The 26,778-nt window shown below is 34.6% G+C and overlaps 3 protein-coding genes and 1 pseudogene across 7 annotated transcripts; 2 read left to right on the forward strand and 2 right to left on the reverse strand.

The window, feature by feature from the left end:
• Nucleotides 1-2,881: 2,881 nt before the first annotated feature.
• Nucleotides 2,882-3,601, reverse strand: LOC119642686 (annotated as a pseudogene).
• A 5,103-nt stretch (nucleotides 3,602-8,704) lies between these two features.
• LOC119642697 (L-galactose dehydrogenase-like) lies at nucleotides 8,705-10,962 on the forward strand. Its single transcript, XM_038041933.1, has 5 exons — nucleotides 8,705-9,001; nucleotides 9,079-9,358; nucleotides 9,415-9,579; nucleotides 10,213-10,586; nucleotides 10,824-10,962. Exons 1-5 carry the CDS (start codon nucleotides 8,853-8,855, stop codon nucleotides 10,900-10,902), a joined length of 1,047 nt encoding a protein of 348 aa, XP_037897861.1. The 5' UTR covers nucleotides 8,705-8,852; the 3' UTR covers nucleotides 10,903-10,962.
• A 1,343-nt stretch (nucleotides 10,963-12,305) lies between these two features.
• LOC119642698 lies at nucleotides 12,306-14,805 on the forward strand. Of its 4 annotated transcripts, none has more exons than XM_038041936.1 (4): nucleotides 12,311-12,620; nucleotides 13,171-13,564; nucleotides 13,696-13,766; nucleotides 13,990-14,063. In XM_038041936.1, exons 1-3 carry the CDS (start codon nucleotides 12,497-12,499, stop codon nucleotides 13,736-13,738), a joined length of 561 nt encoding a protein of 186 aa, XP_037897864.1. In that variant the 5' UTR covers nucleotides 12,311-12,496; the 3' UTR covers nucleotides 13,739-13,766; nucleotides 13,990-14,063. The 4 variants fall into 4 exon arrangements, 3 of the variants coding, with proteins under 3 accessions (XP_037897862.1, XP_037897864.1, XP_037897863.1); XR_005248110.1 differs by having other exon boundaries at nucleotides 12,312-12,620; nucleotides 13,696-13,913; nucleotides 13,990-14,080; XM_038041934.1 differs by lacking the exon at nucleotides 13,696-13,766 and having other exon boundaries at nucleotides 12,306-12,620; nucleotides 13,990-14,805.
• A 1,547-nt stretch (nucleotides 14,806-16,352) lies between these two features.
• Nucleotides 16,353-19,200, reverse strand: LOC119642707 (ATPase family AAA domain-containing protein 3A homolog). Of its 2 annotated transcripts, XR_005248112.1 has the most exons (8): nucleotides 18,793-19,200; nucleotides 18,520-18,674; nucleotides 18,340-18,452; nucleotides 18,083-18,289; nucleotides 17,198-18,022; nucleotides 16,927-17,125; nucleotides 16,524-16,831; nucleotides 16,354-16,470 (listed from the first exon to the last, which is right to left on the reverse strand). XR_005248112.1 is itself a non-coding variant. In XM_038041971.1 (7 exons), the coding sequence occupies exons 1-7, from the start codon at nucleotides 18,983-18,985 to the stop codon at nucleotides 16,766-16,768; spliced, it is 1,758 nt and encodes a 585-aa protein (XP_037897899.1). In that variant the 5' UTR covers nucleotides 18,986-19,200; the 3' UTR covers nucleotides 16,353-16,765. The 2 variants fall into 2 exon arrangements, 1 of the variants encoding a protein (XP_037897899.1); XM_038041971.1 differs by having other exon boundaries at nucleotides 16,353-16,831.
• Nucleotides 19,201-26,778: the final 7,578 nt, after the last annotated feature.

The following is a 26,778-nucleotide window of genomic DNA, read 5'->3' on the forward strand; positions in this document are numbered from 1 at the left end:
TAAGAATACATTACCGCAACGATTTTCACTTTCAATTGCTTCTCTGATGTACGAAAAAACACGATAATGTTGCTCAATGGTATCGGGCTTATTCCTGAAACTGAACTGATAGTCAGGAATGATAAGTCTTTATTTCAGAAATGGAAGTAGATTTCCTAAATATATTTTTTCAAATGTTTTAGAAAAATTAACCACGAAACTAATTGGTCTGTATGAGCATACAATATTTTCTGGCTTATTCCGTGTAGCCACCATAATTATTTTTCCGCATATGTAATGAGTTGGGAAGTGATTCAATCCTAACATATTATTAAAAGTTACTGTTAAGAAGATGGGAGCCTTAGGTGGTAATAGTTGTTCCACTTATGCCCGGAGATTCTCAACGTTTAGTTAGCTTACCTCTTCTTTGACTCTACTAACTGATATGTACTTGGTAGGGCAATTTATGAGACGTGGGCGGCTTAGAGACTTCATAATTTCTTCTACGTTTACAGTCCCACGAAGATTACTAGATTATTAGACTGAAAAGTAGAAAAAGAAAAAAAAATTTTAGACTTATTTTATATCATCTTTACACCAGTTTTCCGACTTGTCTCTTAAAGTAACAATTCGCCTGGCCAGTCGTTTAAGATATTGGGTAGATTCCCATAGGTGGTTTTCTTCAACCCTGCGTGAATTATTGTTGATTCAAAAATTGTCAATTCATTAATTTCTTATCCCAGCTAGACTTAAGCGCAGTTACTTTTTAGCTCTACTCGATCCTACAGGCCGATGAAAACGATTAGCGGGAAAAGCAGGCAGGGATTAAATATAAAAACTATGAATTGCTTGTAAAAGTGCATATACATAGAATATTTGCGGAAGGGAGAATTAGTCAGGCAAGAACATGCAAGTTGAGAGTACGACCAAAATAAATTGTGAATAATCCTACATTTAAGGAACATAATTGTAAATAAATGATCCTACTGTTAAGGAATATAATTGTAAATAAAAGAACTTTGAAGTGTATTTCTGTTGAATAAAATATCCACGGTCTAGTGATACGGGTCCTATATCTTTCAAAAGCGAATTCCGTAAAAATATATTAAATTTATTACAATTGTCACAGATTTCAGATGCACTTTACAGTAAATTTGATCAAGTGCAACGTATCTACAGTTATACTTTAAATATTTTTACTTTAGTTAAATAAATTTTTTATGGGTATATTTTTCAAGGAAAAGAGTGTTCATGGAAAAGCTCTGCATTTGTCTGGTGAAACTGTCGCTGCGTTAGCATTAAAAGCTTTCACTTATCTAATGAAGTATCAAAATTGTATAATTTAATTAAAATCAGCGGCGAAACTTTGTTGATTCTAGGCTGAACTCTTCCCAATAAGGAGCACAAACAACAACAACACGTAAGTACAAGAAAATCATTTTATATTTGCTGTTTTTATTTGCCAGGCTTTAAAAACCCTCTTCCTTTTTTCAGGTAAACTATGCCAAATTTTTTTGTGGTGAAACTGGTACAACTGGAAACATCGTGAAAGAGTCGGACAATGCAATATGTACTTAAATACGTTAATAACAAGTTTTCTTAAAGATTCCGATATTGAGAGACAAGAAAACATCTTAGATGTTGTGCAACGAGAAATATACTTGATAAAAGAGGGTAGTTGCTGCCTAGAAACATATCCGAATACAACAAGGTAAATTCTAAATTATTATTTTGTTATATTTCACATATGTTTAGCTTGTATAGTTTTAGGATAAATTTCCCATTGTTAATTCGCGGCCTCTGCGATGTTTTCATTGCTTTAATGAACCTGTGGGTGATGCAGAATATAATCAATTCAATTTATGTACTTCCAGTTCTAAGCTTTTGAATGCGCTTCTAGAAATAGTAGAAAAATCAGATGTTCCAAAAAATTTCCTAAATTTTCTAAAGGTAATTATAAATATCAATATTAAACAATAAGAAAGTTATATTCGGCGATGGCCGAATCTCGCATACTCGCCACTATACTTTTATTTGGTACCCATATCGCTAGTATTATTAAGAAAGAATTACTCGTGTTGTCTTAAAATTAACCCATTTTTAGGCAAATAATATATCTCCAGTTGAGGAGTGTACCAAATAGTTGTAAACATTCTTTCTTGTTTGCCTTCTGATGAATAAACACAAAACCTCAAAAAAGTGAAAAAGCAATTTTTAATCATTTGTAACTTTGTATGGGTATGGCCAATTGCAATTTCGGTTCTAAAGAGTAGACTGTTTCGTAAAGTAAATGTGGAAAATTTCAGGGTTCTAACTTTAATAATATCCGAGTAACGAGCAGCAATCTAAAAATGTTGTTAAAAAAAACTGCGTTGCGTTCAGTTTACACTCCATTGCGCTCTTCTGCTCTGACCAATTTGAAGGCGATATCTTTATTTATGCGACCTGGAGAGTGCCAACAACACACACCACACAGGAACATAGACACTAAGACACAGACGGACGGACATAACTAAATCAAGACAGTATTTCACGCTGATCAAGAATATATATATTTTAGAGGGTCCCTTGAGAGGGTTTCCATTTGGGTGTTACACGTATTTTGGAAAATATTGAAATGAGTATAATCTATCTTCGAGTGGTGGGTGTAAAAATATCTGAAAATAATTACGATGCTCTTTGGAGTAGTAAAACAAAATAACTCTTACGTTTATGTTGAGTACTAAAAAATTTGAATGCAATTTTTTTTCAGTATTCTCATCTTTATTTTAAAATCACTATATAAAATGGTATTAAAGTATTTGAAAACTGTTTAAAGCAAAGTCGTAAGCGGGTTTGTGAACTGTAGAAGGACCTGAAGATCACCAAGAGATATTTTCGTCGTTTATGTAGCCTTTACAACTTAAGTCAGATTTTTTGGATTGACCTTTTTCGTAAACTTCAACAATTTCGTTACTTTTTCGTGCAGCGCGAACTTAGTATTGCAATTATTAACAAAATGCCTTCTCTTCAATCCTTGAATATATTTGCGCCGAGTTTCGTCATGCATTAAGTAGGCAGCATTTTTAAAAAAAATACCCACCATTGTGGCTAGAATATCTTCAGTCAAAGAACGATGTTTCAATTTGCGAAACAATGGTTTAACATATCCTCGCTTCAGTGTAAATGTAAATGACACGCGTTATTCTCACTTTTGGGGACATTTTGCCTTACTTCGAATAGTTGGAAATCTGATCATTCCAAATATGTTCACAACATGGTTATTACATCCTTGTCATAGTCTTTATTGTTAAGACCCATTTCGTTGGCGATTATCTATATACGCTCCCACTTGACAGACACTTTGAGGAAGGTGTATTAGCAAACATTTTCTGCAAACAAACTTGATCAACTTGTTCCATAGCCTCTTGAAAGTCATTACGAAAACCTCGCTTTGCCTTTGATTGGGAAGTCTCACATTGACGTAATCTATAGAAAGCTTGAAGTTTCGCTTCGCCAAACAATAAAATCGGCTCACCCCTTTCACGTAATCTTCTCGTCACCACGATCCTAGGCAGCGTGCTTTATCGTGCGTTATCGCTGGAATACTGATAACTAAAATAAATAGTTACGTCAGAGCCATTTGAGCAACGCTACAAAACCAGGTGCAATAAAAGATATTTGGGCACCTCTTTTTAATTTTAATAATTGCCAATGTCAGAATAAAAGAAAGGTTAGTTTGAGAAAACACAATCGCGACGTCTTCGCCAAGCTTAAAGTCGAGTGGCAAGCACTAACAAACTCAATCTCTTTGCCTACCGTCTTTGCAGGTGGTAAAGAATGGGAATCAGAAGCAACTGACTGGGTAGCACAAAGTAATTCCTTCGCAATCAAATGTAGTACTATCTGATCAATCATGTCCTGTTCGAACATTTTCGATAAAGCAGGAAGAATGCTGATTGAACGAAAGTCTTTAGAAAAAGCAGAAGATGTTTTTTCCAATGGCAGTTATCATCGAAATTCTCTAGCCATCGAAAAATGTACAAGTATGTATTACAGGGTCTAGGATGCAAATCAACGCTGGGGAGCACTGACTTTGCAAGCTTAATACTGATATTATCGTAACCGCCAATATTTGATTTAATGCTGTGCATAGCCTGTCATACTCCATCTCTGGTGAAAGCCGTAAATTGAAATAGTTCGCTACGTCGATATTTCTCGATTTACGAGCAATGAACGGTTACAAACACACTGTTAAACTAAATCTCAAGATGTGATTATTTACTCATTTGGGGCTTATTTTACACTTTGGCGGACTCTCTCTAAACCCAATTCCTGACGGTTCTTGAACATCGACATCCATCTTCTTACTGTAGTAGAACAATTTCATATGCTGAGTAATATTATGCACCCTATTCTTAATGTTATGAATAAGTTATGAACACACAGGATATAAGAGAGTGATCGTATCGCTTATGGTAGAAGACGTTGGTGGTATAGAATGTTCATGTTATAGCTAAAAGGAAAAGATAATAATAAATCTCGGAATTTTATCATTTAATTTTTATAATAGAACACATTCGTGCTTCGCGCAATTAGGTTTTGCGAGCTCTCGCGATGTACCTGGTTTTGTTGATCTGATAGAAATTCCATAGTAGAATTCATTGAGGAGCAACTTGCTTTCATTGGATCTAATTATTATATTGAATAATGAATGTAATTATTATTTTGCATATTGAATTCTTTTTGAATAAAAGATGTAACTTATCTACTAAAATATAATTATAAGTAAAGCTTACCCTAATACAGAATTAAAACCAGGTCAAAAATAAATGCTTGTTCTAATAATAAGAAATGTAAGTGCTTACGCCAATAACAAAATATCAACTGAGCTACTAAAATTGTCTTACTAAGAACAATTATACTAAAATTTAGTAGGTATATTAAACAAATTACACTATAGTTCCAGAAAAATTTGCAGTTTAACCCATTACAACAACTTTCCTATTTTTTAAATGCCAGATTACGGAATCTGATAGCTCAAAGCAAGTAACTTCACAATGCTTCATCGGAACATGATATTGAATAGAACGAATAATAGAATAAGCAACACAGTTTTTCGAGAAAATTGTCGTAATATGCGGCTAAGGAATACAAACAATATCTATTGCTTCGAAGTGTATGCCAGGAGTTAACAAACTTCAACATCGCGATCCACTCAAGTAATAATCAACATTAAACTCACCAAAGATCATTATATTACTACAAAAAATGGAAAACACGGAAAATTGGATTGTATACGAACATAATTAAACATTTCCAATTATTACAATCATCGCAATACCAAGATATTCAACTATACTATCGTTTTTGGACTTTAATACCGTTTTATAATTTAAACATCGTTTCATATTGAAAGTTATCCCTCCACATCTTTCGATATAAACTCTGCCCTGGTGTAGCATTCTATAATAATCTAATACGGTTAGCGAGATGAGAATTATAACTAAAGAGAAAAAAAATAAATTAACACTAACTAAAAAAAAATTTTAGTAACTTGCCTGTTGCCGAATGCATTCACTACACTAGTAGTGCATTCATTAGCGTAGGGATTATTATACGTATTACGTCATAGTAAAAAGTTTCCGTCTTTTCCGCGGTTTCGAGCTTCTTTTCGTAGTCTGCTCTTTTCAAATGATTCCAAACTATTTCCTGACATGTTGCTTCAACAGTTGCACGGGCATGTTAGACATCGAAATTTTTGGAATTATAGAATTATAAACGTGATTAGACCAACTAACACCAAATAATTAATAATTATAATTAATAGTCGTAGATCTGTTCTTTCTTTAGTTTTTTTTTCCTTTATACACATTTTATTGATGGCTACCACTTTTCAATCAATTGATGTTGACGGTTACCTTTTCTAGACATACATTTTAATCCTATTCTTATTATTTTCTTCTCTGCTTCGGAAGTTCATTTTTCCTTGAATAAAACAGCTTGAATTGATTCCAGTCTATTGGCTTTTCAGTTATTCTGTTAGCTATTTAACTCGTCTTCGTGTGATTAATTTTGCAGGTAATTTGTGTCTAGAGTAAAACGTTTTCGCTTTACGCATTTTTTATCTTTATTTGTTTTATTAGATAATTCTACCGGTGATGGAGTCAAGTATGACATGCTCAGAGCACGGTCTGGAGGAAGCTTTAGCATGCTTTTGCATGCAATTAACAACTGCTGGTCCACCAACTTTATACCCTCTGATTTGCGTTGCATCAAAATAGTTCCCATTTCCAAGCCAGGTAAAGACTTAAATGATTTAAGTAGCTTCAGACCAATTTCACTAATATATGTATTCATAAAGACCATCAACCTCATGGTTAAGGAGAATCTAACTGCTTTCCTGAAAACTAAGAACATTATTCCAGGTCGGTCTTACGCCTATCAAAAGCTCAAATCTACGAATATGTGCGTTAATGAACTGTGTTTTCTCATAGCCAGCTTAAAAAAAGCAGGGAAAATGGTTGTCATGCTCTCCCTGGACATCAGCAAAGCCTATGACTGTGTCAACTTGATTAAGCTCGGTAGAATCCTCCTAAACTTTTCGATTCCTCTTCAAATGCGGCTGTGGAGACTTAATTTTTTATCCAAGCGTGTGTTGGTGATGGGTACCGAAAAAGTTGAAATATGCGGTGGTATCCCACAAGTCAGTTGTTTAAGCCCCATACTCTTCAATTTATACGCAGCTTCTTTTCATGATCTTCAAGATGACAAAACTCACATTTTTCAATATGCAGACGATTTTCTAATCGTATCTGCGGACTCATCTTTTCCAGCAGCTGTCAATAACCTCTCGATGAAAGCTAACTTGTTTTTCGATGCATGCGCTGATCTTAATTTATATTTTAACCCCGGCAAGACAAACACTATTTATTTTGCCAAAGGTTCTAAACGTGAAATCAGACTTCTTGTCAAAGGTATCCAAGTTAATCAGGTAAAATCTCTTCGATTTCTTGGGAGAATTTTAAATGACAGCTTAACCCTTCGTGGGCATTATGAAAAGGCGTTCAAAGATTATCAGTCTGGATGCAACATCATCAAACTCATGACAAACAATCAGGCAGGCTTGCCTCCCAAAAATGCTTTGACCGTTTACAAATCTCTAGTCAGGTACAAAATTGAATTTGGACATTCCACATGTTGCAATTTCCCAAAATATATTGAGAAACGTATACAAGCATTTGAAAACCGAATGTTGAAGCGTTGTACTGGACTGACCCCCTCAACTCCTCAACATATTCTCAATGTTATATCTGGTGAATGGCCAGTTTCCGAAAGAACCCTTTTTTGCAATGCCAAGGAGTTAATTAAAGTCAAGATGATAAATCCTTCCTTTTTTCAGGAAATTATATCTCTCAGTGATACTGGCACTTGCAGCTATACTTTTTGCTATCAAAAACTTCGTCATATTTTTGATAAGTTAGATTCAATTCCCCCCTTGAATTTCATTACCAGGAAATGCAAAGTCTTCATGAACATTCTCGAACCGATCTCTACCTCAAAACAAAATGTCAACTTCTCTTGTCTAAAGTTGTTATGCCAAGAAAAGCTCATTTTTTATTACAACAACGGATATGATATATATGCCACTGACGGTTCCGTCGGACATAATTTATCTGGCTTCTCCGTCGTGAAACATCTATCTGAAACAATACTTCGAGTCAAAGTGGAAGAGGAACTTTCCTCTACTTTTATTGAGTTGCTCGCCATTCCACATGCTATCATGGTTGCTATCTCCGATGGTATCAAACGTTTTGTTATTTTTTCCGACAGCAGGTCAGCTCTACTTCTAATAAATAAAAGAGATGCAGAAAATCAATATGTGTTTGACATTCACAAGACGTTGCACGAATCTCAAGTGGATGGTTGTCACCTTGTTTGGGTACCAGGCCACTGCGGCTTTTTTTTAAATGTAAAAGCCGACTTTCATGCAGGGAGAGCTTGTGTTGATGGGACAATTTTGTCCATCAAATATACTCCCAATGAAGCAATTCGGGCAATTCTCAACCACATCCTTCAATAGCTAAACGATGAATTTAAAGAAATCGTTAAATACAATCGTCTTTTCTATAAATTAAATCCCATATTTCAATTTAAATCCTTTTCTGTATCTTCTTTTAATTCCTGGGAAATCAAAATTCTTTATAGACTCATGAGTGGTCATACTTATGACAAAGTTTATTTAAAAATGATTCGTGCTATACTATGTGATGTTTGTGAAGTTTGCAATGTTGTTGAGTCTGCTGAGCATCTAATCTTCAGATGTCACAGGCTTGATGGCATTAGAAATTCCTTTAGCTTCTTCAAATTATATGGCTGTCTCCTCCATCTCTTTGCAGCAAAAAATGTACGTCATCTCGGGGAACTAACTTGCTTTATTAGAAAAGCTAATTTATCCTTTTAAAAATTTTTTTTTTCCTCTTCTTTCCTTTTTTTCTTTCGTTTTTGCGTTTAATAATCTTCTATTACCATAGCATTGCTTTTCGTTTTCAGCCAAAGTTTGCAACACTGTTTAACTTTCAAGAACTCAACAAGCACAATTGCACACACACACACACACACACAATTACATTTAGCATGCTCACTCCAGTTATTACGGCCGCTCTTATTTTTTTGTTACGTTTTATACATAATCGTGACTAAAAATTACTACAGTTTATTATTTGGACATATAAGCCACAAATCTATTGGCTTAGTTCATCTCCTTTCAACATACCAAAAAAAAAAAAAAAAAAAGAAGGATATAAACAAAATAGGCGGCATATTAATAAATGTTGACTTGGCAGTTCCACAGTACGCTGAAGAATTATCGCAGTTTACTAAAATAAATTAAAATGTCTTGCACTTCTTCGCCGGCTACTTTTACACAGGGCTTCCATGCAAAGGATTCGTGCAATTCCATGCCATATTTGACCTTGGGCAAAACTGGCTTAGAAATATCGAAATTTTCATTCGGTGCTGCAGTATTCTCTTCTATTTACGGGTTCGACTTCGGCTTCAAATTTGATTACCAAGTTTATGAGTTATTTTGGTTATTTTTTTTGTCTGCATATACGACAGTGAGTTTGACGCAAAGGAAGCTGAAGAAACTCTGGTTCAAGCTTTAAAATCGGGTGTAAATTATATCGACACAGCCCCTTGGTACGGTCAAGGACAGTCGGAAGGATTTTTGGGGCAGGTTCTAAGGAACGTACCACGTTCTGCTTATTATATAGCAACAAAAGTGGGTCGCTACTGTACCGACTATAAGAATATGTTTGATTTTTCAGCTAAAAGAGCTAGGGAAAGTGTGGAAAGGAGCTTAGAATTATTGGGCTTGGAGTACGTAGATGTTATTCAGGTAAAAATGAATGAAGCAATTGATAGAAAATTTATTCATAAAATTATATTTTCAAGATTCATGATATTGAATTCGCAAATAATGTCGGTGTAGTGATCAATGAATGTCTACCGGAATTGGAGAACTTAATTAAGGAAGGGAAGGCAAGATTTATTGGTGTTACAGGTTATTCCTTACATCACCTTAAGGAGTGCATTTTACATGCTCCCGGGAAATTTGATGTAAGCTTTATGTACCCGATAATAGAATTATACTCACTTTTAGGCGAGCTTTGAATATTGACCATTTGAAATCAATACGCTAGAATTTCGAAGCATTGCTCAAATTACAAAGTATTGCTCGAATTACAAATTACAAATATGTCTGTTGCCCTGTCAGGATCATTTCCGCAATGTTCTTTTAAGTTGTTAAAAGATCGATTTGAAATTTACGCCAATAGGCGTTACACGCTTTCACGAAGTTCTCAAAGTGAATTTAAAAAATATCAAATAGAACTTTAGGGTTGTGTTAAGAAATATTTCCACTAATGCTCCGGTCAATAGCTGACATGCATTATAGGTTAAAGATTATTGCTTATTGCGCTCGGATCAGATTAATTTTCAAACGTAAACTGCGCCTATTCTTTAAGCTATTCTTCTTATTTTTGCGATCGTGAGAACTTCAACAACAGGCAGAGGGCAAGGAGTAAAGGAATTTGATTATATTGCCTATGAATCTCCTACTAATCAAGAGTATAAGTAATTCAAGGAGACTCTGATAAGTGTTTGTATATGTTACAAACAAAAAAATAAATCTAATGCATACTATGTAAAAGTCAATTGTTACTTTGTAAGTCTATACTGCTGCCATTATAGGTGGTTCTGTCTTACGCTCGTTTCACACTTACGGATAATTCGTTGGAAAGTTATATCAAGTTTTTCCAAAATGAAAACTTGGGCATTGTATGCGCTAGCGGACATGCTATGGGACTCTTAACGAATTGTGGCCCGCAAGCATGGCATCCGGCTAGCGATGAACAAAAACAATTATGCCGGAAGGCAGCAAAAATTTGTAAAGAGGCAGGTATCGAATTGGGAAAACTGGCTATGTATCATTTTTTGCAACTAAGTGGTGCAACGACTTTTCTAACCGGCATGAAAACGCGGCATGCATTAGATATGAATTTGAATGCATTTTATTGTGGTCTCAACTTAAAAGAGCAGGAAGTGTTACAACTGCTCAAAGATACGTAAGTACAATTATGTTACATATGTTTAATAAATCTGCATTAGGAAGAGAGAGTGTACCATTGCAACAGAAACTGTGCAAGTCGGGTACCATGTAAACATGTATCGGAATAATTATATAATCTGTGACTGAACATGCTTTTATTTTATATTTGTCGTCCAAGTTAGTTGCCTTTTTCCTTTGTATACTTTGCTAATTTGTATGTATAAAAATGATAGATTAATTTATATGTTTACAGGATTTTTACTAAATCGTTCAATTGGGAAGGCGTCGAACTTGAGCGTTACCGGTCAGCTATGGGAAACTTACAAAACTAAAAAAAGCGATCATCTTGTATTCCTACACGTATATATATAGTTTCTATGCATATGCATGTGCATATTTGTAAGGTTTTTCATATTTATATAAGACTATGCTATTCATAAAAAATTATTTTAGCATTTATTTAATTTGTAATTAATTACTTTTAATTTACAATAAGAAAGCAAATTATTCGTTCCGACTTGTACCAACTTGAATAAAATGCAAAAACAAGCAAAAAACCGTTCATACGAAGAGATCAACAAGAAATAGGAATTATTGTGTAATATGCTTGGTACGTAACGAATTCGTAGTGCTTTACATCTCACCGGTTTTTAATATGTAAGAGATGCGTGCGTAATTCTCATTATACGCAATAAGATGCCAGAATATTGAAAATCGCCTTAAAAGTAAACAGCCAAAAATACGTCACAACCTTTTTGTGAATCGAATATGTAATCGGTTAAATTACAAGACATACGTCGATGCACTCAGGCTATAGTACTCATTTAACAAATATTGAGAAACGAGAGAAAAAGCAAAAATTCAAGTAATGCATAGTTCGAAAGTAAATGCAATAGCGCCGGAAGCAATAATATTGATGCGGAAAACAACTTCTAAATATTTCCGTTTTGCTATTTTGCTCTTATGTCTTACTTCTTTCGACAAAAATGAAAAATTCAAAGCAAGAAAATTGTTAGGAGTAAAGAGAACATATTGATCTAATGGTTGATGCAGCAAAATGATTCTCAGAAAATAAGCATTCTTGGAAGCAATTATGTCCTATTTTTGATAATTATGTCCTACTTTGACAGACGCCTTATGTCATTGCAAGGATCATGTGTAGGAAGGTTCAAGTTGTGTAGATAAGATTAAAACTGACTTCATTTTGATCTTTGTATACAACCACCATTACTCATATAGAGAGAAAGGGAGACGGATGGATGTTGAATTTGCAGATGCATAACTGAATATTATACATACTATAATAAAATCCCTTTATCCCAATCCTCCTCGTTATTATAAAAGAAAAATAAAACTAATTGCACAAATTCTGCCAGGTGGCCGGACAAGTGTCTCTGTACAGGCGCATATTAATGGAGGTAATATAGGTAACATAAGATATACATTTAGTAGATAGATTTGTCTATACATTATTTACAACAGGCCAGTAGCATTAAAATTATCGCGATAAATGAAAGAAAAAACCAGCTTTAGCGTTTCGACAAACAATCCATATAATAAGTTTAATATACGCTAATAAACACTAACACTGAATATTTCTCTCATTTAGTTTATTTAGTTTTTTTTTTTATATGTTGGAAATAGCAATAAAGAAAAAATTGTTACGTCTATTTTCTTCTCTTTTTATTTTCAGTTAAAAAACTCTTTTCTTTCTTGTGTCTTCAACTAATACAGTGCAGGGTTTTTTATATAATTCGTCGAACTCACAGGAAGTTTTCATTAGTAGTATGTTTGGTATTGAAACCGTACGGACATAAATGTTAATAATTGCGCGGTGTTTGGAGAAAAGTTGTAAAAAGAAATTTTAAAAATATAATTATATAACAAACGTTTTCAAATCTACTTAAATAAGTCCTTGAAAAGAAAATGTTCATAAAGTCAAGAAAATATTTAGTAATTTTTTTCATTAATTTTGTGTTAATGATTTACACTGCAACAGCAACCAGCAGAAATAAGAATGATGATCAGCAACAACAAGAGACTCAGAAAGGTATTATTATGGTTATCGTACGTATAAAACAAGTCAAAAAAAGAAGTTATAAACAAAATAATAAAACTTCTGTGTTAACCGGTTTCAAGTACCCAAAGTTACTTACGCGTGTATGCATAAGTCTAAAAACGTTTTGCTCTTGTTCTTCATTATTGCCGGTATTGCAAAAGAATTTTAAAAAACCTAAACGAAAAACTGCGCAGGCTAGGTAAGAAGTTCACAGATCGACGGTAATTTTTTTTTGAAAAATGCACTCATTCTTAAAAGTTGGTTTTCACACAAAATTCAAAGGTAAAAAAAAGTCTCGATGTACTGTCTGAATTTCTGAAGAATGTGGACTTAGCGACTATGAGTGAAGCTTAGAAAGTAGGACATACTCCGGGTACACACGAGCCAATCCAAGATAATCTAAGCAAGCCCAGATATTTTTACAGTAGGGATCCATAATTATTTTATTGAGAATGTATTGTGTCCTCGATCGATTTAGAAGAATTGCTTCAACTTTGTGTATAAATTTCTTCCATTGGTTTAAAATAAGATTATTTTTCAGAAATTTGGGAGCAACATCTTACAGATACATTCAAAATTGAAGGGTCCGATCAAGGGATACAAAAGGTTAATTTGAAATGCGGATCCAACTCGATGCATATCATGTTAGAAACTGAAAAGCCATTCACCGGTGTCATGTATACAAGAGGAAGTTTTTATAAACAAACAGCGCCATGTTTTGTCAAACCGAGCTCGTCAAGTGTTCGTTCGATTGAGATGACGTTCCAATTGAATCAATGCCAAACAATTAAAGAAGGTGAATTGTACACTAATGTTGTGGTCATACAAAATGATCCAGAACTTATAACACCGGGTGATTCGGCATTTTCATTGGAATGTGATTTCCGAAGTCCGCGAAATCTGGATGTTAAGGCCGATATGCAAACTAGAGAAAGGTAACATTTCTTATGCTTCCATTTTGCAAATATAAAGTAAATGAAAAACCTTTACGCTTATCCCTTAATACTCTGTCAACTGTAAATAAATGTAAAATTTTTATTTTGTAAATCCAAAAAAAACTCCCTAGAGCGCCGCAACAATTGCGAGGAACAAGCCGAAAGCGTCAATAAAAAATTTACAACGTGAATTAGCAAAAAAGTATGAAAAAATCAAAATTGTGCATACATATACGTATATATAGATACATATATATATACATAGATATTTCATAATTAATATGTTCACATCACATGGGTGCAATCAACATTATTCATAAGTAGTTATCATAAGTAGATATATTAAAAGGTATTCTCACAAACATAACATATTAATCAATTAAAGGTTAATACTTCTTTTTTGCATATTTAACAACACCTTGCAGAATTGTTTTCGGTTCAAAAATTTCATTGACAACTCCAGATCAATCGGCCATACCGGAAGGCTTAATAAACCCTTCGGTAAACAGCTCTTCAGATACAGTCGTATATATAACTAAAAAAAATAATAGTCAAAATATTATACACGAAGATGCTCCCGAATACATACACATACACATGGGTAGCGTGGAACAAGTCGAACTACCCCTAAATGCAAGAGATGAACTGTAAAGTGCATACAAATACACTAAAAAAGCAAAAGACACAAATCCTTACATTCCTATCACACATGTCTTAAAAATGCATGAAAACTAATCACAGGTGAGGTCATTATCCATGTTGAAAATTCTTGCATAAATCGGATAAAAATTATTTGGTTTCTTAATGGAAAATATGTAAATAAATGAAACGCATTTTAGTATTTGGACTTATAATTATGAAAAGTATATTAATATATTTTTTACTTAAACTCTCAGCCAAATTGTAGAAGATTTTCAATTTGATAATACATTTTTTCAGTAAATTCGTAAAATGCTTTCATGCTTTAGCTGGAAATCTGAAATCGCAAATCTTCTATTAGTCTAGATTGCATAAAAAACATGCTATTAATAAGTCAATGAGCGAATTGACATATTAAACACTTTGATTTATAATTACTTAACACATTTGGATCACACGGAAAAATGGAAGTTTTTTTTTTTCTTATCACCAAAATTTTTCTTCTTTGAAACTTCGATTCTTTTCGCTAAATCGATTAATCTCAGTTATAATATGTTCAAGTATTTCCTTTGTCCAAAACAATCCCTAAACGTCATCCCTAGTAAAATTTTTTATGTTTTTAACAGATGTTAATTTATGCACTTCAGATTTGTAATTTTTTGCCGCCCACTCAAATTCACACGCACATTGATCACTACCACTTCTATCAAAGAAAACCCCAGTGAAACCTCTGCTTCTACCTAATTATCTGTTCACTACTGACGGATACAAAATCGTTAATTTTTTCCACTTTTTTGGGTAATTTCATCACGAAACTACTTCACCACTTTTCGTTGACTGCGAACCCAATATACGCGGTTGTAATACGCGCTTTGGTGATATTAGGTGGTTGCGTGTACTTTAGGTGGTGACATCTCTAGGTAAAAGGATTTCTGGAAATTCGTTGTCTGTGTTTAAAAGGGCAATTTATAGAGCATGTCGGATTCAAAATTTCTCGGAATGAAAGCGATGTCTTTATAATTAAACAAATTACATACAAAACTAATTCTTTAAATAAGATTTTATTTTAATAAACTAGGAGGGGTATATAAGTATTTTAATGCGACTACACACAAAAGCATTTTTTATAAATACCAGACCTTTTGTAAATTTTGTATATAGCTACGTAAAATTGACTGAAACACAACCTATTAGGTGTTTGCAAAAATTTTGATCAGCGACTTCTACAAGTAATAATGACAAAGAAATTGGAAATACCAGTGTACGTAACGGTTGAATTCGATGGTTTTGACCTCGATGGTTTTGAGCTCGGTCTACCTAAAATAACATTTTTCCAGTTAGTATTATTGAAATATTCAGCATATGCCGACGCTAATTATGGCTCAAAATTGCACTTTTGATCTTCATTGCCAAAAATATGGTAAAACGTTGTTGAAAATAGTAGAAAATATTGTGGTTTATATAATTATTCTCAATAAATGCCTTTTTCAAGTGAGAAAATAACTAAAATTAATGCAACAACCACCTACGCTTTGGTGATGTGAATATGAAACTTTAATTTCAATTCGCACTTTTCCATGATTAGTACGCCGACGAGAAGTGCTGGCAAAAGAAATTATAATAAATTTCGCAACGTAAACTGGACTGATGATGATAATTATCTAATTTAGAACAGAATTCATTTTATATTCACATACAAATACATATAATACAATATATAATATAAATTCGGTGTTTTGTGCAGAAAATTTATTTCTTGTTTTTTAATTAATTATTGAATAATTAATGCTTCATTTTGTTTTCACAGGAAATCTTCAGATCAAATGAAATCATAAAACTCTGTGGTTCTAATTTATTAATTTTGTTGCCTGCACGCACAATCGTTTATTTTACTGGTTTCTTTCGAAGTGGAATAAGACAACTCTAAAGTCCTGTGATATTTTTTAAGTGAAACATCTTTTTATCAAATCAAATAATTTTCTGACGTCTGCTTTTCAATTAAAAAAATTAAATCCAATTCGTTAAATAACTTTTTCAATTTTTATTTAAACTTTTTTTCTATATAGTTGAAAACAAAATTTTGTCCAATTGTTAATTCAATATATAAACCCAAAGATTATGGAAACGTATATAAACAAATTAATAAAAAACAAAAATGAACATTTCCGAGAAACATGTTAAGCGAGAAGTTTAATATAAATTTCTCCTGATGCCGAGACACATTCATTACTTGAAATGCATTTTTACAGATAATGTACACTGGAAACCTGAACAAAGTTTTCTTATAAATGTTTCCTTTATACAAAATTTAGAAACTTACTTGTATTATACATTCAGCAAGAGTTTGATAAGGTTAGGTAATTTAAAAACCAATAAAAAACTTAAATTACATTTAACCCCATCACAATCTGCACTACTGATGGCAGGTAACATATGTTGTACTCTTTTTTTTTTCGTTCGGATGAACATAAAAAGAAAACTTTGCTGGGTTCTGTATGTAAATTTGTCCTTAAATTAAGTCTAATTGTTTGATGTGGAATGAAGGCAGTTTAAAAGGTAGAATTATTCAATTTTGCCTCCAGTTACGGATTTGTGATCCAAACGCTCATGGTCAGATAACCAGGCCATCTATAACGAAGACAGTGAAATTTATAAATTTATGAACATGATATTATGAATTCCTATTTAACAACAATTGATTTGACAAGAATTGAAAAGTTCACCTTTTGCTTGTGTTGAGCAGCTGCCGAACGGGCTCGATCTAGTACCATTTTTTCTGTTAAAACTCCGTTTTCGGAAGCATAGACGGCTGCTTGCCAGGATACACCCAATTTAGAGATTTCCCGTCCGGACATGCCCTCACAAACGTTGGCCATTTTGGAGCAAGTCGCTCCATAATCAAATGTTTCCAATTTAAAACGCCTTTACAAGAAACAAGACAAAACAAGAAAGTTTTAGCGCGAATTGCAGGAAATGGTATTTGTTATTAATTACCTAGCTCCCTCTGCAGCTGGCTTTAAAACGTACTTGTCGAAGTATAAACGCAATAGGCGTTCACGTTCCTCCAGGCCGGGCAAAGTAAATTCTACCATTTCATCTAGACGATCATTAATGGCATAATCGAATTGTTCCGGTGTATTTGAGGCCAACACTAACATAAATTTCTCATTTTGTTCAGAGGTTCGGTATAAGAAAGCATTTAGAGCAGCTCTTAAGTCTTCTGAAATATGTTCCGAAGAACGTTTTCTTAGAAAAGCATCAGCTTCGTCAACAAATAATAAAAGGCCACGACGGCTAGTCTGTGACCAATCGAACACTTTATGAATACCGGTAACAGCTTCTTTGCCCATTGGTGCCACATCACCACCCGTCATTATGGCATAGTCCATGCCAGAGTGTTCAGCCAATTTTTTAGCAAACATCGTCTTGCCTGTACCAGGAGGACCGTGCATTAGTATATTACGGTAGAGACCACGATTAATGCGTGTATTTTTGGTAGCAATGGCAACATCACGCAAACGTTCCTCTAATTTTGGGTTTAGGACGACACCTTGCAAAGCATCGGTAGGCTTAGAAGTGAGTCTCCTTATATATCTAATAGGATGTTTTAGAGCGTCTAACAAAGCAAAACGCGAAGTTTCTCCTACAAGCGTTGGTTTGCCAATACGTGATTCGATATAGCGGGACGTCACACCGGTGGCACCCCTGGCAGCATAAACACCTAAGGCTAACAGAGAAAGACCACCAGCGGCAGTCAAGACTTTATCCCAATCAGTAAGCATAGCATCAAACCCAGCACCAATAACTGTACCAGCAGTTCTGGGTTATTATAAATAAAAACGGTAAAAGAAATATACGAAATAACTTAAAAATACTTACTTTATGCTTTCCAAGACTGTAGTGCGATGTTCCTGAGCTTTTAAACGTATCTGCTCTAAATTAATATCACGATTTTCACGATCAACTTTGGCTTTCACACGCATTTCATGCTCCAAAAGCTTCAGCCGATTCTTTTCTTTCATTTCAATTTCATGTTCGATAGTTTGGCGCCGCATAGCTTCTTGGCGAGCTACGCTTTCCTCTTGCCTAAAGAGTTTCAATTTAACTATTATCACAATAATTAATGATATACGTACTTTCGTAAATTCTCTTCTTGTACCCGTTGTTGTTGAGTCAATTGATCTTCATATCGTCTACGCGACAACTGATCTTGATATTGAGCTCGTTGTTGTTGTTGCTTAGTCTCTTCCTTTTTAAACAAAACATTGAAAGTAAAATTGACATTGCACAGCTTTGATTTTAAAATTTTTACGCACGACTAATGTTTTTCTCCTTTCTTCATGGTCAATACGCTTTTGTTCCACTTTTGCTTGTTCAACATGAGCCTCGTATTCTTTGATTTTAGTTTGATATTCCTGTTGCCGCGTTAACTCTTGTAATTTCGATAATTCCAAAGCTTCGCGAGCATGTCCTTAAAATTGGCGTGAAAGCACATGTTATTCAGTTTGCTGTTTGGTTATGCAATGCCGTGTGCTACAGCACCGGTTTTTCATTTTGTGTATTTTAAATAAAATGTAATATTAACATACTTGAACGTTCTAAAGTTCGAGCCGCATCAGCTGCTCTCTCCAAAGCTGAAGAATCGAAGCGATATGCTTCCATGGCCTTCCGTTCAGCATTGGATAATTGCGGGTCTGCATTTTTATCCTCATCATCGCTACCTCCCGCTAATACAGCGTCTTGCTGTGGCTGAGGTCGATTCCTACCGAGTAGCCAAGACATTCAGTATAAAATAATACAACTTTTATGAAGAAATTTATAAAAAAAATGTTCTCGAAGATAATTTTGTCACACTTGTCTTAACGTGATAAATGCAATATTAGCCCTATTGCCAAGTCAAAGTTATAATTTACAAATAGGGAAAACTTAATGAACATCTTATGTCAACAATATCAGCTGATTTAAATTGTTAAAGACGAATAGAAAAAACAGACTATTTGCAGACATCAAATTTTCATATAAGCAATTTCTCAATATTTATCGAATTCGCTATTCAAATCCAAAAATTGCTTGAGATTTAGTATTTAATAGGTGGCTCGTCGCTTCCTCTGTTAAGTAAATACAAATATGTCTACTCCATTGTGCGACAATTCTTATACAATTTAGGTAATACAGGCTTAATCACAGTGTATCACGAGAATTGTAAAATTGTCTTATTATATAATTCTACGCGCTCACATATTTGTAAAAAAAAAAGAAAACGTAATGAATGAGTAGGAGGAAGTATTGAAAGTGTTGCTTTATATCTTTGACAGCAGTGTAGGCGACAAATTTTCCAAATGCTAATGGTTACGTAGCTGTAAACAAAGTTCAACAACAAGATGGAATTGATGGAATTGTAAACTTAAGTTTAAAAAATTTATGCACATCATCCAAAGACGTTACGTATTATAAAAACATTATATAAGATGGAACATTTTACTAGCAGCATTCCAACAACACAAATATTACACGATAGGCCACGTCATCCGACGTCAAAAAAGGCAATGAAGCCGAACATAGCATCGGTAAACTAAACTGAAGTGAAATACTGACCACTTTTAACTGAAACGGAAAAAAGCTTGAACTGTGAATTTTGTCTTTCTATTTTTATTTTATTGTTACGATAATCGCAAACCCAGTTAATTCAAGCTAAGTAATTTTCCCTAGTAACAAATTCTCTAAAGAAGGAAAAATCAAATGTACATTCGCGAGGCGTCATGCAACTGCAGGCCGATGGAAGCGAGTCGCGGAAAAGCAAACAAGTAAAGACCAAGTGCACATTCGCAGGCGCGTCATGCAGCTGCAGGCTAATGAAAACGATTAGTGGGAAAATTAGTCAGGGATGAAATGTGAAAACTATGAATTTGGGTACAGTAACATGCTTTAAAAATGTATATAAATAGAATATTTGTGGAAGGGAGAGTTATTCGAGTAAGAACATAGAAGTTGAGAGTACGGTCAAAATAAATTGTGAATAATCCTACTTATAACGAATATAATTGTAAAGGAATACTCCTACCGTTAAGGAGTATAATTGTAAGTAAAAGAACTTTGAAGTGTATTTCTCTTGAACAAAATATCCGCGATCCAGTGTTACGAACTGTATCTTATAAAAGCAAATTTCATAACATTATATACTTATATACATTAACGTATGAATTTACATATAAAGAATGTACAGCGTTTTAAAAAAAAATTTTTGCTTTTTAATTGGCTTCTGCTTTTTGTGCAACTATTTAATTTTTACAAAGGCCGTTCCTTATATACATATAAAAATCGCTAGCCATTGATAGCCTCCACACTCCATCGACGCCAAAGTAAGGGCTAAACGGATCGCCGAAGGCATGTAGTTCTTATGCTATCACTAATATCAATTTTTCCTAAAATGTATTCAAACGCCTCTTTACCAAACCACCTAAGTACAGATTATTCAGCTGGTAAGAATAAATCATTTACGATAAATTCCTATAGCGACCTTCCCAACGGAGACGCTGACATGTCAACTGTCCTTCCACTCTGCCTTCATGTCATTACAATTAAATAAAGTTTTTAAAATTCTACAATAAAAGATTAAGGGACTTATTAACACTTTTGATGAGCTCCGTACACTCATAAGTTATTTTAATCCAACCTTTTTATCGCTTCAAGAAACACATTGTAGAAGCTCTTTTAATCCTATTCCACCCAAATCATATACTGGACACTTTACGAATTCTGATCAAAATTCACATTCCAAACAAGGAATTGGTGTTTTTATAAAATCAAGTATAACTCACAAACGCATAAATTTTAGCTCAAACATACAATCCGTAGCGATACAAATAATCTTAAATATAAAATTTACAGTACTTTCGCTCTATATCCCTTCTTCGCAATCGTTTTCTCAGCAAGAACTCTACAATTTATTCTCCGTGCTTTCGCCCCCATTAATTATATGCGGCGACTTTAACAGCTGGAATACCATCTGGGGCTCAACCGTGAACAACACTCGTGGTACTGTTTTAGAAAAGGCCTTCATTCAAAGCAATCTCTGCATTTTAAATGATGGAAAACCAACGCACTTTTCAACTCATCACACTTTTTCTCATATTGATTTAACATGTTGCTCTCTGTGTCTTATTCCTTTGGTTTCCTGGTCTATTTCTGATTATCTACATCTTAGTGATCACTTTCCAATCATAATCGATCTTAACCTTTAAAAGTCTTCTGCGTCCGTAAAGCGGTTTGGAACAATTACTCCAAACAGGCCGAATCATTTCTGAATTCAAAGCCATTTAACGGGAACTGCAACCATGATGCTGCTATTATGTCTAAAGCGATTCGTACGGCTGCTCATCTTTCTATTCCTCAGTCCAACAGCTTTTTCAAACGAGCTAGGCTTCCCTGGTGGAACAACGCGCTCTCGTTTTTGAGGAAAAATAAAACGAATCTATGGCACCTCTTTAAGAAAATTCTTGATCGTGATCATTTGTTATTATACAAAAAGACCAATGCTCTATTCAGGAAGGAATTGCGGAAATCAAACGCACTTAAATTACTTTTTTCGAAAAGAATTTACAGAAATACATCAACGAAAGTGGAACAAAATCAACAGATGAGATTTCTAATTAATTTGGAAAAGTGTGGTGCGAATACTCCTCTGACAGCAACTTCTCCAGTGCTTTCATCGAAAATAGAAGGACTTCAATTTCTCTTTCAAATATTATTGATAGACGTGCCATGTCCCTGGAAAATTGCATATCCACCTTAGATCTTGCAAGTTTTCTCTCCAATTTCAAGGGGAGGACACCTGGTCTAGACCGCATCTCACACCAAAAGATCAGCGCTATGTCTAAGTCCTTTTACAAAAGAAAAGGATAGCACGAAGGCAATCAACATCCTCGCATCTATTGGACGAGAGATCTCCGCATGGGCAAGCTCGTCAGGAGCTAAAATTTCCATACAAAAATCTAAAAAAATGCACATTTGTCGAAAACAGATTACTAAATATGCCGACACTGCATATTCTCGGGCTTCCTTTTTCTAACAAATATCGTTAGACAGCACACTGTCTCCGGTTAAAAAATTCTATCTTAACAAGGGTGAATTTCATTCAATAGGTTGCTTGGAGAAGCCATGCGCATATTAACGCTATTGCTTATCTTACCAAAATGCTTGTGTTAAGCAAGATTGACTATGCTTTGATAATTTATGGCAATAGCTGCAAATCTAATATCAACATCCTTAAACCGGCCTACCACCAAGCAGTCAGAGCAAGTTGTTATGCTTTTCGGACGACGCCCATAAATAATATTATAATTGAAACTGGTCTCCCAACTTTAGAAAATAGACTGTATGAGTTAAAAGCTAACATAGTCCCCAAGCTTCTTAATTCAAACAAATCTATTCTCGGAGATGACGTGAGAAAGATTATTATTGCGAAGAAAATTCCAAAGTCACCATCTGCAACTGACCATTGTTTGTATGTCGCAAAGGAATTGAATATTCCCTTAAATAATTTCCGCTTTTTTGATGTTAAATCGCCATGGATTTTGAAAGACTGCTCTTTTGACATTTCGCCGTCTATGCACAAGAAAGAAGATACTCCAAATTACGTCTGCAGGAATCTAATAGCTGAAAACCCCCAATATTGGAAAGTACTGGTTGGAATCTTTTATACACAGACGGCTCAAAAACTTCTAGTCTGCCTCCTGCTTGTGCCGTGGTTGATGCTACAGGACGAGTTCTTCTCAACCACATATTTCACGAAAGTTCTTCAACTTTCACAACCGAAGCCAGAGTTATCCTTCACACTGCGAACCTTGCCCACAAGAACAAACTCAAAACCGTCATTGTTACCGACAGTTTGTCTGTATTACAGGCTATTCGGATTCCTTCGACTTTGAGATGGAGCACCATCAACAAATTAAGGAATATAATTACAACACCCGACGAAAAAATTAAAATGTTGTGGGTACCAAATCACATCGGTTTGTTGGGAAATGAGCAGGGTGATCGAGCGGCGAAGTATGCTGCTTCTGCTCCTCTAATTATGGATAATGTCAAGGAAAAGTTAGATCTTCAAAGATACATTGGAAGAAAAGTTAAAGAGAAAATTGCAGAAGAAAATTTACAATACTATCATCCACACTACTCTTCCATTAACCCTCAATTAACTTCATCTTTATATCCAACAAATGTTGAGAAAACCAAGATCCAAACATTTTCGAGACTTCGCCTTGGTCATACAAATGCAACTCACCAATGGTTCTTGAAGAAGTCTTCCTCCCCAATCTGCAGTTGTGGACAAACTCTCACTATAAAGCACATTCTCTGCGACTGCCTTAACTTTTGCTTGGCTAGAAGTATTGCATTTGGAACGATTAACCCTTTGGACGTGTTACAATCAGCTTCAGAACAGAATATCAATTCAATAGGTTACTTTTTTAATACTACTAAGCTCATTTTCTAATGTACATTTATTCAAATTAGAGCCGATAGCCTGCGTTGCTAGTGCTCAATGTCTTTTTTTAGTCTAAGAATTTATTTCATTAGTCTAAAATTATAATAATAATAAGAGCCGCCTGAGTGGCCGAGTAGGCAAGAGTCTCGACTAGCAACTCAATGGTCGTGGGTTCAAATCTCAAGTGCGATAGAGTTTTTAATAAAGCCGAAAGCCTTAGATGCTAGTGCTTTAAGACTTTAGTCTTAGAATTTATTCTCTGGCTAAGTTTATAATAATAATAATAATAATACAAATTTTCTTGTTGTTGGATTAATCTTATTGAAATATAAGTTCCTTATACGTGTTTTGACTTAACTTAGGTTGTTAAGTTCGCTCACGAAGGGAGTTGACAGCGAGAAATAGCGTTTTGATGTAGTTTGAAGAAGAAAGGTTGGACGAGATAGTTTACTTTGGGATAACTTATTATTATTATTTAGCAATAAACGCTAAATTTGGTTAATTTTCTGTTTGCATATATTTGATTAAAAAGCATATTATTTGGTTTTTTTTTAAAAAAAAAGATGAAACAAAAATATTTAAAGAAAAATATTTCAACTAGTTGAATTCTTCGTTATAAGAAGAAGGTAGATTTAGAAGTGTCTTCGGACTCAACTTTGGGATCCTCCATAGGCTGAAGGAGGCCAATAGGTGGGGCGAGTAATGCAATAGTCAAAGCTAATAGTATGTCCGTTAGGTTAGGTTGCGTATGTCCGTGTGTTCGTCAAAGGAGAAGTAAATGTTCTTTTAATTTTATCAGTCTGAGCAGTGGCAGTGAGCAAAAATTTGGAACCCCTCCCACATCTCACGAAGTAGTTATCTCAACAAAGGCACGTACATCGATCTCGAACGCCTCTAACCCTTCTAAGGTAGCACTTTCGAGTTGTCCTAATATTTAATGCAGTTAGTAGCTTTCTATAGATAGAAAGAAAGGTATGGACAGTATCGTAAATGTTAACAAAATGAAATAAAATGTTTGATTATATTTATAATGATATGATTTAAATCAATTTTTTTTTTTAATTATGAAGGGAAAGTAGCTTAGGGGTCGTTGGACGTAACTTCGGGGTCTCTCATTGCAAATCATGAGCCGGAGGAAACCAAAGATAGGGTAGTGTAGAGAACGGCCTGGTGCTTATGATCTGACTGTTCGATAAATAAGTTTTGTACATCCGTTTGCTCCTATAAGGGTATCACGTATATTTCTTATAGTCACGAATAGTCCGCAGACGGATTCAGCGTCACGGTGGATTTCAAATCCACATCTTCATCCATATCTCCTGAACTAGTTAGCTCAACAATGGCGCATGTTTGGATTAATTATCTACTTTTATTGTACAACCTACCATATTTGGCTTATGTAACGCGTAGCCGAATTACCCCATTTGATAAGGTCCGCTTTTTGCATCTATTGTATTAAGTTGGTAAATTATTTTATCACATATGTATTTTTCTTTAGCGGGTACCATTATGGTTTTGCTACTCACTGTCTGCTTGTCCTGGCTCCGCGCCGTAATGTTTGTAACTGTGTTTGACGTCTTCTAGGGAGAATATGGGTTCTGTTGTCAGTGATAGTTCTTATTGGAAGACCTTTTTTCAAGATCCAAGGCTGGTCATCTAAATTGTTGAAGCATTTAAACCTCCATAAACTCTGTTAAGTTGGATGAGCTAAAAATGATTTTGGAAACGGGTGCGCTGGATAATTTAACTGTCTCGGAAGCAAGGCTCGACTGTAATATTTCTGATCGTGCTGTTAACTTTCCAGGCTATGTTTGTTGTAGAAGTGATCGCCTATTTAAGGGTGGCGACGCAGGGATTTTTGCGTTTTCAAGGCTCAGGTTTTTAGAACCATGGTGGTAGGCCAATGTGAATACCTTTTCACTGAGTTGTACTTTGGTCATTTGAATGTTTTGTTTGGCAAAGCGTCTCCATCTTCCTACCTTTCCGCTTCAACTTTTTATATTTGTATTGTTCCTGCTTTTTACACCGTTGTACTTCCCGTGCGTTGTAGTCGTAGCCTTTGCGTCCTCGTCACCATTGTCCTCACTTCTCTTGACTCAACCAAACTTGCCTTCTGCAAAAAACGCCTCTTCTATACGGTTTTATAAACAAGTTACTATTACCTAAGCTTATCGCGACATCTTTGTGTTTCCACGCGTCGCCAGCCGCATGAAGCAGGTATCACGTTATGATTTGGAGTTTAGCTTTTCCTTGTTTTGAAAAAAATGATTCTTGGAAAATCGAGTATAGTGTACAACTTCATTATTAACTTCATCATTTTTAATATCAATGTCATTATCTGCAACAACAAACAGTCGGCGTATGAGGTTCTTCATCGTATATATTTTACATATATACCAGTTTGGCAACTCTGCGTCGTGTTGTGGTCGCGTTTTTATTCAGTGCAAGAAATATTTTAATTTTTTAGTGTATTTCTTGCTTTTATTTTTATTTTTTGCTTTAATCGTGTTCAATTTCATGATTTCTCTAAAAGAATAAAGTGTTAATTTAACGTATATGAATATTATAATCATTTATTGAAAAAATCATTTTGGTTTTGTGTAAGTAACAATTGAGCTCTTTGTAAAAAGTGTCTTTTTTTTTTTGCCTGTTCATCTTTTGTTTACAGTTCTTTAGCTTTCGCTCTTTATTTACAGTGGGCAAGGTAGTGAGATATTTGCTTTAATTCGCTTCCGGGGAATATTTTAGTTTTTCTTTTTTCCCTTCATAAGCTACTTTTGTTGTTCCAATTGACATGGATTGCTTATTTACTCCATGTCGTGCGAAAACCGGCCCTGAATCTGAACGATTCATTTCTTGTTGGTTGTGTGATCGCTTTGGACATTCAAAGTGTGCTGGTATTACCGGCCGTGCTGCTGATGCAGTCCTTGACCCTTCTAAAGGTTTACGATGGTCATGTCCTGACTGTAGAAAGCGGGACATTGATTTCTACAAGCTCTTCATGTAGACGAGAAATTGTTTCTCAGATTTGAGCAAAAATCTCGGCTCTTTGTGGGAGAAGTTTGAATTAATCAAGACTAGGTTTGATGAA

The sequence above is a fragment of the Glossina fuscipes genome, unplaced genomic scaffold (assembly GCF_014805625.2).
Source record: "Glossina fuscipes isolate IAEA_lab_2018 unplaced genomic scaffold, Yale_Gfus_2 241, whole genome shotgun sequence".
Classification (NCBI taxonomy): domain Eukaryota; kingdom Metazoa; phylum Arthropoda; class Insecta; order Diptera; family Glossinidae; genus Glossina; species Glossina fuscipes.